The sequence below is a fragment of the Schistocerca piceifrons genome, chromosome 5 (genome assembly GCF_021461385.2).
Source record: "Schistocerca piceifrons isolate TAMUIC-IGC-003096 chromosome 5, iqSchPice1.1, whole genome shotgun sequence".
In the NCBI taxonomy this organism is placed as follows: domain Eukaryota; kingdom Metazoa; phylum Arthropoda; class Insecta; order Orthoptera; family Acrididae; genus Schistocerca; species Schistocerca piceifrons.
This window is the reverse complement of record NC_060142.1, coordinates 357,767,777-357,783,948: the sequence shown is the minus strand read 5'-3', so window position 1 is coordinate 357,783,948 and position 16,172 is coordinate 357,767,777. Positions and strand designations below refer to the sequence as shown.

Below are 16,172 nucleotides of genomic sequence, written 5' to 3'. Positions count from 1 at the left end.
TGGACGCTCCTTCTTCGGAGTGGCTGGAATTTTTTCTGCAAAGTGTCGTCCTAGAAGTCTGTTGCTGTGAGTTTCACTAGGAACATTGTCTTGTGCTAAATATGTACCTTTGTGAATCACTCCTTTACGAATGTGTTGTAGAAAAGTGGAAAAATGACAGGTCTTTCTTTGAGCAAGAGTCCTGGTTTCCCGGTATAAGACAAATGCATTTGTTGCAGCCATTATAAGCATATGGAAGAACAATTTCTTCCACCACTTCATCTATTTTCTCCTAAATGCATAGTAAGAAATCATTTGATCACTCCTATCAACCCCCGTTTTGTAAATATTATAGTCAAGAATGGCATCTGGTTTTAATTTTACTTTGATACCTTTCTTTGTATGAAGAGAAGTGTTAGAGCTGGTCATTTTATGCACAGTGGACAGGCATAGTACATCTCTTGTGTCTTTCCACTTCAGACAAAGCAGATGATTCCTCCTCATTGACACAGATTCATACCTTTTCAGTTTTGGGAAACAATTTCATTTAGTAGTTCTTTCCGGTTAGTCATGCACGTACCTATTGCTTTCACTTTATGTTGCCCCAGAAAATCTAATACTGTTGGTGAACTATAAAATCTTTCCATGTAAAGAGTGTGACCTCTCTCAAAATAATGGTATTATGGAGTTGTCTTGTGTTCCTTTCCCAGCATATACCTCCAATCTAAGAACATAACCAGTTTGGGAATCACACATAATAAACATCTTGATTCCATACTTGTCAGGTTTATTTTTTATGTGAAACCGAAATGCCATTCTTCCACGAAAACCACACATGCCTTCGTCAATAGTGAGGTTTTCTCATGGGTAAAATGATTTTTGTGATTCTAATACGAAATGATCCAGGATTTGCCTGATTTTATGCATGGGGACATGCTGAGTTTGACTTTTCAGAATGTAAGTTGCACTGTCATTCAAATGCAGGTTTGATAATATTGCCTTGAATCTGTTTCTGGCCATAACGGAGCCAGGGAAAGGGTTGAAATAAAATTGTTAGTCGACCAGTAATCTGTCAGTTTTGACGTGTATATAAATATGAAAAAATAAATAAATAAATAAATAAAATAAATAAAAATAAAAAATAAATCATGAAGCTTTACTCCCACCCACGAATTACAAAAACTCTGAGGCTTGCCCTGGAAGCTGCTTTGAGTTTGTCATAAGCAGACTTTGCAAATTTGTTTGTTTCGGATTTTATATGTTCCATTATGGAATTGGGGAAAAAGATCGAAAACATATTGAGAGGAGTGGAATTCTCATGAACAGCTGCCATTATTCTAACTTTTCTCTACAAATTGTGGCACAGTAGGCTGACCATCAGCAAATTTCCAGCCAAATTTGGCATCAGCGGGTTTTTTCTGTGAAATTCGTTGCCTCTTTGTTGGAGTTACAGACAGCTGTGTTGCAGGGGATGTACTTTGTTCAGTAAACACCGGCTGCACAGTTGCAGGCTCATCAGATTCCTCTGCAAGATAGATGAGACGAACAGAAATAAATTTTCTGCTGACTGAAGCAACTTGAGCAATATAAGTCGTAATAATAATACTGAAGAAAAACTGCACTAGACAGCTCCCTACCTATATCTGAATGCTCTTCATTCTTTTGCCATTCAGACATTTCCCACTCAGAACCAGAATCCTCCAATTCTTCTTCTAAGGCTTCTAAAATTTCTTTCTCACTCAGAAAATGTGACATATTTGAGAGAGATAAAACAATAAATGGAAAACAGTAATGAGAACTTTGAAACTTAAGGCTACACCAATGCACAATGGCGCAGCGTGTCATGGAAGCTGCTATTCGTGTCTTGCCATTTCTTTTGACGTAGAGTTCTAAAACCAGAACACAGAGGGGAGCAGCAGTCAGGGGACAGATAGGCAGGTGTTCCACACAGCACTACCACAGTAGCCAGCCTGCTTCTGGATAGCTAATAGGCTGTGAGTGGCGTGCAACAGCTGCCCGACCTATACTCGCGTGCGGTCGTTTTGAAGCAGTTCTGTGGCCTGACCTATGCTCGGGCTTGTGGTCACCAAAGTGTTAAAAGAATGAACATTGTGAAGAAGATTCATTCTGATTTGGCTTTCACCAGTAACTCTGCAACCATTGATAGTGTTCTCATGCTGACAATATATTCCATCTTTGCTGTATGACAAATGGTCCCCCATAAATCCACTTTCGACTTTCGCCAACACCATTAGCAAGATGACATTTTCACATACTGTGAAAGTGGGTACTGGAACACGGCCTCCCCCCCCCCCCTCCTCTCCCCCTCCTCTCCCTTCTTCCTCTCGCCAGTCTGTGCATTTGGATTTGGTATTCAGAGTGGAATATATGAAAAAATTAACTAACCCATCACAAACAATTATTGGAGATCAGTAAGCCATGTTAAGTGCTCGACGCATAAATTGAATCTAACACTGCAATAATTAATATAAAGAGTGTTAGTAAGCGAAAGCATTCAGCAGTGCAAAATCCAGGATGGAATGTAACAATATTGGAAAGGATAGTTGCTACTTACCATATAGAGGAGATGCTGAGTCACAAATAGGCACAGCAAAGAGACTGTCAGAAACAAAGCCAACAAGAGAAAGCATTTGCTTTTGCATTTTTAAAGGTGCAGAAGAGAGATATGAAGGTTTTCGTTCTTACAGTAATAACACTCTGAACCTCTTGGCTTTCCAGTCACCATTGTGGCAGAATATTTTGAAGAAATGGTGTAATTCTTCCTCAGTTACAGTATGCAAAAGTTTCCATATGCAGTGATTGAATTCCATATGCAGTGATTGAATGAGCTATTTCACTTTCTAATGGTGAAATAAGTTCAGTATTTGTTGAGACCATGTTTGTTAGAGAATACTCCACTTCCCACAAACAATATTTCAATTAAAACAGATTGAAGGTGGCTTGATTATTGTGGGGAAAGGATATTGTGATGATGAAATGAACACACTTTTGACACACATGATGAGAATTACTTCAGAGCTGAAGGAAATATTGAAAAACTGTGGGTTGCACCTTCAGACTGGGCTGAAGGCTCTTATGGCAACAGATCTATGCAAATCTTTGGTCACAGCTTTAGGATCTTGTCTCAGTGCTGAAATGAAAATGAAAATCTCTGCTAACACTGATATTGAAAAATGTCTTTTATATCTTGGATGGCAGACCTCAGCGAAGTAAATTTTCTGAAAGTGTACAGCTCCCTTCAGAATATAGTAGAAATGCAAATCTCTGTGCAAGCTAGGAATGTAGACATTGTTAAATGTCTGTGACAACAATACTTCATAAACCACACCCTGCTTTGTCGCAATGAATGAAAAAATTATTTTTCTTTAAGTTACTAGATTTAATGGGGTCAAAGCAAATGTTTCTTTTTCCAACCAGTGTAATAAATAAATGTGTGTGTACTGCCTAGTGTAATACTAACCCTATATATTTTATAATCATATAGGTTTATAAGCTATTAGCACCCTCTCACTGTTCAGAAGTGAGATTGATGTTATGTTTAATGGGTATTGTTACAAAATCTTGTTCAATGATGGCATTTATTTTGTTACATGTAGACAACAGTGATCAAATAATCCTGAGTTGTTGTTTCTTTATTGGTCCAGATCTTGTTCTTAGCTTCATACTGCATGTAGCTTCAAACAAGGTTCCAAGCGGCCGCTACGGTCGCAGGTTCGAATCCTGCCTCGGGCATGGATGTTTGTGATGTCCTTAGGTTAGTTAGGTTTAACTAGTTCTAAGTTCTAGGGGACTAATGACCTCAGCAGTTGAGTCCCATAGTGCTCAGAGCCGTTTTTGAAGGTTCCAAGCTTGCTTCATTCAAAACAGTTTTGTTCATGAAACAGATTTGTGTTTTGGCCAGGTACAGTGTATATAGATGCTGCCATGTTGTTGTTACTTGCCATGTAAGTGAATGCTGGACTGTTTATATTACCTCCACAAGAAAATCTTTGAAACATATTTCAAAAAAACTTAGAAATGAAAGTTGAACTGTTACAATACTTATGACAGCATGACTCCATCAAGTACATGCTAAATATGTCCATGTATGTTACCTGTCCAAATTACAGTATTTATAATGACTGCATTAAGAGAACCCATACTGTTGAGCCAAGAGAAATGAGGAATAATGCCTATTTATTCTCCTCCATGTTTGTGCTGGTGGGTTTCTTAGATTTTTTGCAAGCTAATAAGACTTATTTTGTTGAGTGACCAAGTAAACAAATTTTGATGCACTGCTATACATCTACATCATTCCTCTTCATCAGAGTGGATTGAATACAAGTTTATGAGATGTAAAATATCATATACAATATGTCTTTGATGTACATAATAAAGCTTTACTGGGTCAGTGGCCCAGAATGTGCATTAAAGGAATTTTTTGGGAAAAATGGCCTACTTGGGGGCAGATGAAATTACACTGAAATGCTTGTTAGTTCCTAAATGCGTTCACAATGCCTTCCATGTTTTACTACATGGCATTTATTCCCTCTGTCTCAACAGGTAGAAATACTGCAGGGCCCCGGAGAGACTGTATTTGTACCTGGTGGATGGTGGCATGTAGTTCTTAACCTTGATACCACTATTGCTGTCACACAAAACTTCTGCAGCCGTACCAACTTTCCCATTGTTTGGCACAAAACTGTACGAGGAAGACCAAAGTTATCCCAAAAGTGGTACCGTGTACTGAAGGTAGGTTCCGTTTCTTAATTGTTTGACACATTTTTATATAAACTGTAAACAAACTTCTACTTCCTCTGTTTACCGTTCTTTCACTTTGCAAAATAGTTGGAAACAGCTGTACCTTTAAGTAAAGTAAAATGGTGCTCCAGAACCCAACATTATAGACAAAAGAATTCACATTGTCTTACTACGCATTATTATTATTATTATTTCACTTTTAATGTGGGTCAATATGCTAATGATGGCTTTCTTCATGTTGTCTGTATAGATTATCATATGACAGCCAAATGAATAATTATTGCAATGTCTGATTCAGCAATTTCTCCATATTCTATGCTGAAGATTGAAAACGTCCATCACAGGAACAGATACCTAGTTTCTTGATCTCATGGTCATCATCTTGGTAAAATATTAAACAGTTGATAAATTTAACAGAAGACAGCCCTTTTGTTAGTACATGGAAACAAACTGTACAGACTCAACACTGCTGTCTCTACAAATTAAACCCTAAATCAGTAAGATGCTTGGATGAACTGAGTACCACATAAGATGATTAGGTACATTTTTAGGGATACATAGATTGATAACAAGTCACAAGAGGCCAAGTCTCAAGACATTTTATGGTTGCCAGGTGCAAGAAAGTGTAATGTCTTGCACTGATGGAGGTGTCTTCCTACATGTACTGCACTCATATAATGAGACTGCGTTGTGTTTTTTCCACTCTGACACTGCTTCCGATTCCTTTCTGTGGTCTTCCAATGATGATGGTAGCATCTTGTCATCTGGCAATACTGTGAAGCATCTTTGTATCTTTTCACCAAAGAGAGACAGTGCATGTAGATTCAATATGAAGAATGCCACCAAACATTGAATGATGTACACTAAAGTTCACACTTCTTTTTCTTTTTGAAAATACTTTAAGAATAGGTTCAAATTAATATTAATGCTCATACTTTGTATTGGTCAAGTCTGTTTATTGTACAAAAATAATGTATTGTATTTCATTGTGTCATTTAGGAGAAGGAGCCATCGCTAGCAGCCATTGCTGATTCTGTGAATGTGAATGAAAGTACAGGTGTGGCATCAGACAGTTCCAGTGGCAGCTGCTCAACATCGAGCTCCAGTGACTCAGATTCTGATTCTGGCTCGTCACAGTCGCATACTACATCGCCAGCACAGAAGCGATCACGCACGAGATCTCGTTCCTCTTCAAGTGATAGTGGTCAGGAATCACTCACTGCCCACAAGAAAAAGAGGTGAGCAATTGTTGAATTTCGCATGTACATATATAATTCTTCGTTAAGCCAGTAACCAACTCACAAAAACAATAAGCATTACATGAATCATAAATTAGTTGCAATTCTTCCATCTGAAACATTTTTAAGTTGTCTGATGCAAGTCGTGAGCAGGTTACACAATATTACATTAGTTATAGCCATTTACAATGCAATGGCTTAGTTATCATTCACAGGTGCAATATGGGCGTAATTGGACGAGCTGTGGTTAAATAGTGGAACTTTAAATAAATAAACCATGTTCCCTAGAATACCTTTCACAAGTCAGTGGCTGTCCAAATATATAGAGAAAGCTATGTGACTATTCACGAGGACGTCGTTATCAGGAGAAAGAAAACTGGCGTTCTACGGATCGGAGCGTGGAATGTCAGATCCCTTAATCGAGCAGGTAGGTTAGAAAATTTAAAAAGGGAAATGGACAGGTTAAAGTTAGATATAGTGGGAATTAATGAAGTTTGGTGGCAGGAGGAACAAGACTTTTCGTCAGGTGAATACAGGGTTATAAATACAAAATCAAATAGGGGTAATGCAGGAGTAGGTTTAATAACGAATATAAAAAAAATAGGAGTGCAGGTAAGCTACTGCAAACAGCATAGTGAACGCATTATTGTGGCCAAGATAGACACGAGGCCCATGCCTACTACAGCAGTGCAAGTTTATATGCAAACTAGCTCTGCAGGTGATGATGAAATGTATGATGAGATAAAATAAATTATTCAGGTACAGAAGGGTGACGAAAATTTAATAGTCATGGGTAACTGGAATTCAACAGTAGGAAAAGGAAGAGAAGGAAACATAATAGGTGAATATGGATTAGGGCTAAGAAATGAGAGAGGAAGCCGCCTGGTAGAATTTTGCACAGGGCATAACTTAATCATAGCTAACACTTGGTTCAAGAATCATGAAAGTAGGTTGTATACATGGAGATACTGACAGCTTTCAGATAGATTATATAATGATAAGACAGAGATTTAGGAACCAGGTTTTAAATTGTAAGACATTTCCAGAGGCAGATGTGGACTCTGACCACAATCTATTGGTTATGAACTGTAGATTAAAACTGAAGAAACTGCAAAAAGGTGGGAATTTAATAAGATGGGACCTGGATAAACTGAAAGAACCAGAGGTTGTACAGAGCTTCAGGGAGAGCATAAGGGAACAATTGACAGGAATGGGGGAAAGAAATACAGTAGAAGAAGAATGGGTAGTTTTGAGGGATGGAATAGTGAAGGCAGCAGAGGATCAAGTAGGTAAAAAGACGAGGGCTAGAAGAAATCCTTGGTTAACAGAAGAGATACTGAATTTAATTGATGAAAGGAGAAAATATAAAAATGCAGTAAATGAAGCAGGCAAAAAGGAATACAAACGTCTCAAAACTGAGATCGACAGGAAGTGCAAAATGGCTAAGCAGGGATGGCTAGAGGACAAATGAAAGAATGTAGAGGCTTATCTCACGAGGGGTAAGATAGATACTGCCTACAGGAAAATTAAAGAGACCTTTGGAGAAAAGAGAGCCACTTGTATGAATATCAAGAGCTCAGATGGAAACCCAGTTCTAAGCAAAGAAGGGAAACAGAAAGGTGGAAGAAGGAGTATATATAGAGTCTATACAGGGGCGATGTTCTTGAGGACAATATTATGGAAATGGAAGAGGATGTAGATGAAGATGAAATGGGAGATACAATACTGCGTGAAGAGTTTGACAGAGCATTGGAAGTCCTGAGTCGAAACAAGGCCCCGGGAGTAGACAACATTCCATTAGAACTACTGGCAGCCTTGGGAGAGCCAGTCCTGACAAAACTCTACCATCTGGTGAGCTAGATGTATGAGACAGGCGAAATTCCCTCAGACTTCAAGAAGAATATAATAATTCCAATCCCAAAGAAAGCAGGTGTTGATAGATGTGAAAATTACCGAACAGTCAGTTTAATAAGTCACAGCTGCAAAATACTAACGTGAATTCTTTACAGACGAATGGAAAAACTGGTAGAAGCCGACCTAGGGGAAGATCAGTTTGGATTCCATAGAAATGTTGGAACATGTGAGGCAATACTGACCCTACGACTTAACTTAGAAGAAAGATTAAGGAAAGGCAAACCTACGTTTCTAGCAATTGTAGACTTACAGAAAGCTTTTGACAATGTTGACTGGAATACTCTCTTTCAAATTCTGAAGGTGGCAGGGGTAAAATACAGGGAGCGAAAGGCTATTTACAATTTGTACAGAAACCAGATGGCAGTTATAAGAGTCTAGGGACATGAAAGGGAAGCAGTGGTTGGGAAGGGAGTGAGACAGGGTTGTAGCCTCTCCCCGATGCTATTCCAGGGTGTATACGATCCGGGACAACCGGGAGATCCGGAAATTTTTTTCATCCGGGAAAAACCCGGGATATTTTTAGAATTCCGGGAATTTTTCATTGTTTGAGTTTTCAGTTAAATTTTTGTAATTTTGGCTGGTAAGAACCGATACTCTAACAAAGAATATTACTGTATCCCACTACTGCAAAATAATATTCAATAATAAAAGATAAACGAGATAAAAAAACAAAAATAACTTAAATTGCAAAGGAAATGCGCCATATACGAAAACGACACACAGTGCTCATGCAAGCGTCTGCCAATTGTAAATGTGTCAAATGCTTTAGGAAGACTATGCAGTGCTTCATAACAACAAATTGCCTCCAGTGAGCGTGAAGTCGCAACTGTTTACATTCAATTTGTTTTAGCAGTTAGGCGTGGGCTCATGCGCATGCGCAGTTGAGTCACGTTTGAATAGTAGATTCTCCCGCTTCTGGCTACAGGAATGTGGCTGTTGGCTGTGCAAGCAGTCGCAGCAAGCAGCTAGATGCTACCGGGAAAAGGGGATGCCAAATTGATATTCTTGAGGGGAAAAAACTTGTTTCACAAAGCGCCTAGCATCCAGCACACTTTTTTCTATCGATTATTCATATGATTTTGAAATGCTTCCCTGTTGGTTTTTGAACACATTTTAAGTTGATTTCTGAATGAATCATAAGTTGACTTTTGAATGCATGCATAGCGTACGTGATGTGTCTGTCAGGAGAATCCTCGTTGCATCTAGAAATAAACTTTCCGCAGACAAAAGGGGGCGAGGCAATACAAGCTGAGGGAGTAAGGCCGAACGGATGAATGCCAATCGCTGTCTGTTTATGTGGTTGATTGGGTTTGATCAGCATTGTTATAATTACTAGCGAAATCCATAGATTCAGACCACGAGAATGGAAATAAACGACTAACAGGAATAACAAGTGAGAAAGATTACGTATTATCTTCTTGGTGTATCCAAGAAAATGAAATTTTGACAGAAAACTTTTGGCCAGATCGCTACACTAGTAAGGACCAGTGGTACACTCCCCGGCTAGCAGACGCGTAAGTTCTTTTCTGGAAGCAACGCGGAAAACGTGTTGTTCGAACACGTAATAACGCCTAACCGGAAAATAATCATGGGATAACTAAACCTGTGATTCTGACAGGGTTAGTGAAGTTAATCGGCAAACAAATATTGACAGTGGCAGCAATAGCTACAGAATTGGTGATGGCAAGATTGTTAGAACGAGGGAGGAGAAGAAATGGGGACATCACACAAATTATGAAAGAATAAGAAGATTCCAAATGTATATAAAAATTTCGTAATACTACTTTTCGATCTCATGCTTGAAGCTGGTGCGTATGAATGAAATGTGAAACTATTTCCTAACGTAAACCTTTTTGCTTGTAGTATGCCTAATAGGCACTTGATATTGGTACTTTGTGGATTATATTCTGTCATGTTATGAAAATGGCCATTTGTGCCGAAACAGTCTTGTTTATTTGGTGTGTTAAAAAATTGCTGCCATATTAGAAAGGCCTATTTTGTTTTATCTAGCAGACAGTGACAAAATAGATGTAATCAGATCGAGAAACCACACCAGTCTTGGGTATTATTTGTATTAACAGCTTTTTCAGTTTTAAAGATAACGACATTTCGATTTTTCATGTAGCAAAACGTTTGACGAACTTTGATGAGGTAATAGATTCTTTCGCAGAAAGGAAAGCACGCCATATAAAGCTGTAGCAAGATTAGATAGAAAAAATTCTAGGAAATAAGGTTTGAAGAAATGTGTAATTTCTTGCTTATCTCTTGTCAGTATTGGCTTTATATATCTTATATTTAATTTTGTGTTACACAAAACAGCAAGTTATTAACTAATAGGCAATAAAGAGTTCAGATTTTCTGAAGAGTTCTTGTTGTCTCGATTACAAGTAATTCCATCCGCTATTAATTGCTAGATTTTTTTTTAAGAGGGGCAGGCTGTCAAACTGGCCGACTGGGAGCAGGAGAGGCACCACAGGACATTTCAATTTCAACTCGCCTGAATATAGTTTGGACGTGCGGTAGAAAAATGCTTTATGAAGAGGCGGGGCACTGCACTTTGGTATACTTAAGACCAAATAATATGTCTTACATTTAGGTAGTCTCCACGTGACCCGTGTTTACATTTAGTGATTTTGTTGTTTCCCCTTCGTTTACTCTCACGTCAAATGAAAACAAAATGGATATCTGTGGCCGGGAGCTATCAAGTGAATTGAAACACATTCACATAATTACGGAAGGCTAAAATATGTCATTTGTTTCAGATTTTATTTTATTTCCACCTTTCTGACAGTCAAGCATTAATCGCCTTGCGGAACAATGAAGTTATTTTTGTCTGTCTGCTAAAGAAATTTTACTTCTGTTAACCTTTTCCGCAGAGGCAGTCAATGTATTTGAAACGAAATGTTTAATTCCACAGTACTGGCTAGTTTCAACTGTTAGCTGCATTTCAAGTGCACGTTTTCAATTTCTAGCACGTATGGCATAATGTCATAATAAAGAACCAAACATGATATAATATGGTACTGGTGCTCCAAGAAAATTTACATCCCGAAAACCTCACTGAAAAGCCTAACTAACCTAAGGACATCACACACATCCATGCTCGAGGCAGGATTCGAACCTGCGACCATAGCGGTCGCGTGGTTCCAGACTGAAGCGCCTAGGCGCCTAGAACCACTCGGCCACTTCGGCCGGCTTACTGGCACATTTTTGTGGTATATCTTAAAGTGTAACACGCGCAAAAAAGATCAACAGTATATGCGAAAGCTTAGCTTCTCTTGTAGCTTGAGAACAATATTATATGTGAAAACTTTGCTTTTCTTGTAGCAACACTGTGTATATTAATTTAAACTATTAACTTTCCCTGTTTGTGTGTTCATGCTAGTTAACAGTGATGTTGCTGTTGGCTGACTACACCACGTGTCATATGCTCTGAATATCCGCTGTCATCGGCTGGCGAGATCACTTGACATGAGCTACGAACGGCCTACAAAACCGCATCGAAATCTCGATTTCAATGACTCGGAAAGCATCATGTGGTGTTCAGTGGAATTCCAGTGCATACTTTCGTAATACGAAAATACGCAGCGTACATGTTGCTGCCATCAAAGATGTTTCCAAAACGTGTCTTTTTCCCTGAGTTTCGTTTTCTAAAGTGCCGGGAAATTGTACCCCCCCCCCCCCTCCCCGTGTATAAAACCACAACCATTCAAAAGATTGATAAGGGAAAATATACTGTCACCTGGGAGAAAGTGTATTTTTAACCGGGAAATCCGGGAAATTTTTTTCCTTGTCCACGTATACACCCTGTATTCAATCTGTATATTGAGCAAGCAATAAAGGAAACAAAAGAAAAGTTCGGGGTAGGCATTAAAATCCATGGAGAAGAAATAAAAACTTTGTGGTTCGCCGATGACATAGTAATTCTGTCAGAGACAGCAAAGGACTTGGAAGAGCAGTTGAATGGAATGGACAGTGTCTTGAAAGGAGGATATAAGATGAACATCAACAAAAGCAAAACAAGGATAATGGAATGTAGTCGAATTAAGTCAGATGATGCTGAGGGAATTGGATTAGGAAATGGCACTTAAAGCAGTAAAGGAATTTTGCTATTTGGGGAGCAAAATAACTGATGATGGTCGAAGTAGAGAGGATATAAAATGTAGACTGGCAATGGCAATGGCAAGGAAAGCGTTTCTGAAGAAGAGAAATTTGTTAGCATTGAGTATAGATTTAAACGTCAGGAAGTCGTTTCTGAAAGTATTTGTATGGAGTGTAGCCATGTATGGAAGTGAAATGTGGACGATAAATAGTTTAGACAAGAAGAGAATAGAAGCTTTCAAAATGTGGTGCTACAGATGAATGCTGAAGATTAGATAGGTAGATCACATAACTAATGAGGAGATATTGAATAGAATTGGGGAGAAGAGGAGTTTGTGGTACAACTTGACTAGAAGAAGGGATCGGTTGGTAGGACATGTTCGAGGCATCAAGAGATCACCAATTTAGTGCTGGAGGGCAGCATGGAGGGTAAAAATCGTAGAGGGAGACCAAGAGATGAATACACTAAGCAGATTCAGAAGGATGTAGTCTGCAATAGGTACTGGGAGATGAAGCAGCTTGCACAGAATAGAGTAGCATGGAGAGCTGCATCAAACCAGTCTCAGAACTGAAGACCACAACAACAACAACAACATGTGACATTATAATCCTACACATCTATGTACTCTGCAAGCTGTAAGGGGAATGTACATTATGCCAGTATTAGCAATTTTGTATCCTATTCTGTCTGTGTATTGAGTGAAGGGAAACATGAAAATGCATCTGTATCTGCCCTATCTCTCTCGTCTGCTTCTCATGATCTCCGCAAGAGACATGAAAGAGTGGCAGCAGAATTAGCAAGTCATCTTATTCAACTACTGTTTCTCTAATGGCTCTGAGCACTATGGGACTCATACTGTTTCTCTAAATGTACCCACCAGGCTATCTATCATCAGGAGTCCTCCTGCTTCCAAAGATTCCATTTAAGTTCCCCAAGCATCTGAATTACACTTTCGTGTAGATCATACTGACCTGTTTTTATCGTAACAGTGCGGGTTCAAATGTTTGCTGTCTTGCTTATTATTTCACAAGGACTCTAAATACTGAATGATGGAACAGTACTCCAGGATTAGTTGCACTGTTCTCGTGTGTGATTTTCTTTACTGTTGCACTAATCTTTTCCAATATCCTTTCAATATATAGGTCTTCCATTTGCATTCCTATCAGATTTTGTACGTTCATCCCATTTCATATTGATTCTTGGTATTATCCCTAAATATTTAAATAATACAACAGGCTCCAGAAGTTTATCATTGATATTGTAATAGGATAAAGTCACATTTTTTTGGTTTTATTATTGACATTGTCTTTCATTTAAACACCTTTAAAGAGGTTCATTTGGTGCATTATTCTGCATTTCCTTACAATCATCCAACGATGCTACTTTCTTGTAGACAACAGTATCATCAGTGAACAGTTTGATAGTGCTGCTGACTCTTCTTTCTTCTTTTTCCTGGCCATATCCCATATCTGGACCATGTTGTATGTTAATCCGGATTTGCCAATGTTAGTGGTAGACGATGGCCAGATGTCATTCTTCTCACACACACATTTGAAATGGAATTTGTTTACCCCATCTGTCTGCCTCTATTTTTTTCCCACGTAAAAGTGTGAGGAAGTTTTAGTGAATTGTAAATCATGTATCAGGTGGAATGTACACCTATGTGATCAAAAGTATCCGGTCACCCCAAAAAACATACTTTTTCATAATAGGTGCATTGTGCTGCCACCTTCTGCCAGGTACTCTATATCAGCGACCTCAGTAGTCATTAGACATCGCGAGAGAGCAGAGTGGGGTGCTACGCAGAACTCATGGACTTTGAATGTGGTCAGGTGATTGGGTGTCATTTGTTCAAATTGCTCTAAGCACTATGGGACTTAACATCTGAGGTCATCATTCCCCTAGACTTAAAACTACTTAAACCTAACTAACATAAGGGCGTCACACACATCTATGCCCAAGGCAGGATTTGAACCTCTGACCATAGCAGCCACGTGGTTATGGACTGAAGTGCCTAGAACCGCTTGGCCACAGCAGCCGGCTGTGCCATTTGTGTCATACGTCTGTACACAAGATTTCCACACTCCTAAAAATCCCTTGGTCCACTGTTTCCAGTGCAATAGTGAAGTGGAATCGTGAAGGGACCCGTTCAGCACAAAAGTGTCGAGGTCTACCTCGTCTGTTGACTGACAGAGACCGCCGACAGCTGAAGAGGGTCATAATGTGTAATAGGCAGACATCTATCCTGACCATCACACAGGAATTCCAAACTGCATCAGCATTCACAGCAATTACTATGCCTTTTATGTGGGAGGTGGGAAAACTTGGATTTCATGGTTGAGCGGCTGCTCATAGGCCATACTTCATGCTGGTAAATGCCAGATGACACCTTGCTTGGTGTAAGGAGCATAAACATTGGACGATTGAACAGTGGAAAAACGTTGTGTGGATCATGGTATACAATGTGGCAATGTGATGTCAGGATGTGGGTATGGCGAATGCCCGGTGGACGTCATCTGCCAGCGTGTGTAGTGCTAACTGTAAAATTCAGAGGTGGTGGTGTTATGGTATGGTCGTGTTTTTCATGGTGGGGGCTTGCACCCGTTGTTGTTTTGCATGGCACTAACACAGGACAGGCCTACATTGATGTTTTGAGCACCTTCTTGCTTCCCACTGTTGAAGAGCAATTCGGGGATGGAGATTGTATCTTTCAACACAATCGAGCACCTGTTCATATTGCACATCCTGTGGCCGAGTAGTTCAACAAAATAACATCCTGGATGGGGTTTTTAGGCAGTTTCCTCATATCTGATTAGGCAAATACAAGACTGGTACCAATATCTCACCTCAGTTACACAGTTTGCGAACATTTAGAAAATGTTGGCATATTTTCACATGGATAATACCAGATGGAGACAGTTAGGGTGACAAATTTCATGCCAGTAGATAAGGGTGACAGGAAGGATGTCTGGACACCCTCAATCAGTAACAAAGCCAATTCCTATAATTAACTTGCCAATTCGGGAGGCACAGCCTTCGCGCCACACGCAACACAGTAATCACCTCTGTCAGTGCACCGCTATAATGACTTAAACAGATACATTTCGACAACATTAGGTACTTGGCAACAAAATCACTCATGTTCTGTACCTTGGCATGTGCTCCACACGTAAGAACAGTATCTACAGTTAACTCACTGGAGCTGCCTGAACCAGTACATTCACATGGAGATAAACATAATGAGCATTACAGTCATGTTCTATGTTCTTCTGTATACAAAATATAATTTTCATTACTCATTGTTTTGCTATTTATGATATACACTACAAGGTGGCACAGCAGTACTACACTCATGCTCATAAATTAAAGATAATGCTGATACATGGTGAAACAACGCTCTGGTGGGCGGTTTGCGTGTTTAAATCACCTTGGGGCATGAGGCATGCGGCGCATTTGACCTGCGGTCTTCGCACGGTGGCATTGGCAGCAGTCCACATACGCAGAGGTGTATATGTCAGAGTACGATGCAGCGAGTAAGTGTGCAGACATTTTCAGACGTGCTAATGGTGACTGTGTGTTGAAAATGGCTCAAAGAACACATATTGATGACATTACGAGGGGTAGAAAACTAGAGCAAATGGAGGCTGGTCAAACACAGCAGGTCATAGCACAGGCCCTCCATGTGCCACAAAGTGTGATCTCAAGATTATGGCAATGATTCCAGCAGACAGGAAACGTGCAGGCGCTACGGTACGGGATGGCCACAGAGTACAACACCACAAGAAGACCGATATCTCACCATCAGTGCCCACAGATGGCCACGGACTATTGCAGGTAGTCTTGCTCAGGACCTTGCTGCAGCCACTGGAACAGTTGTCTCCAGACACAAAGTCTACAGACGACTGAACAGACGTGGTTTATTCACCCGGAGACCTGCAAGGTGCATACCGCTGACCCATGGTCACAGGAGAGCCCGTAAAGCGTGGTGTCAGGAGCACAGTACATGGTCATTGGAACAGTGGTCCCAGGTTGTGTTCACGGATGAGTCCAGGTACAGTGTGAACAGTGATTCTCGCCAGGTTTTCATCTGCCGTGAACCAGGAACCAGATACCAACCTCTTAATGTACTTGAAAGGGACATGTATGGAGGTCATGGTCTGATGGTGTGGGGTGGGATT

At 39.8% G+C, this 16,172-nt stretch overlaps 1 protein-coding gene across 2 annotated transcripts in view; it reads left to right on the top strand.

Moving 5' to 3' along the window:
- LOC124797872 (bifunctional arginine demethylase and lysyl-hydroxylase PSR) overlaps positions 1-16,172 on the top strand; it is a 163,644-nt gene that overhangs the window by 118,906 nt on the left and 28,566 nt on the right. For both annotated transcript variants that reach the window (XM_047260960.1, XM_047260961.1), the window contains 2 exons: positions 4,543-4,731; positions 5,740-5,978. In XM_047260960.1, the coding sequence (XP_047116916.1) occupies positions 4,543-4,731; positions 5,740-5,978 (428 nt within the window). The remainder of the gene's footprint in view (positions 1-4,542; positions 4,732-5,739; positions 5,979-16,172) is intronic.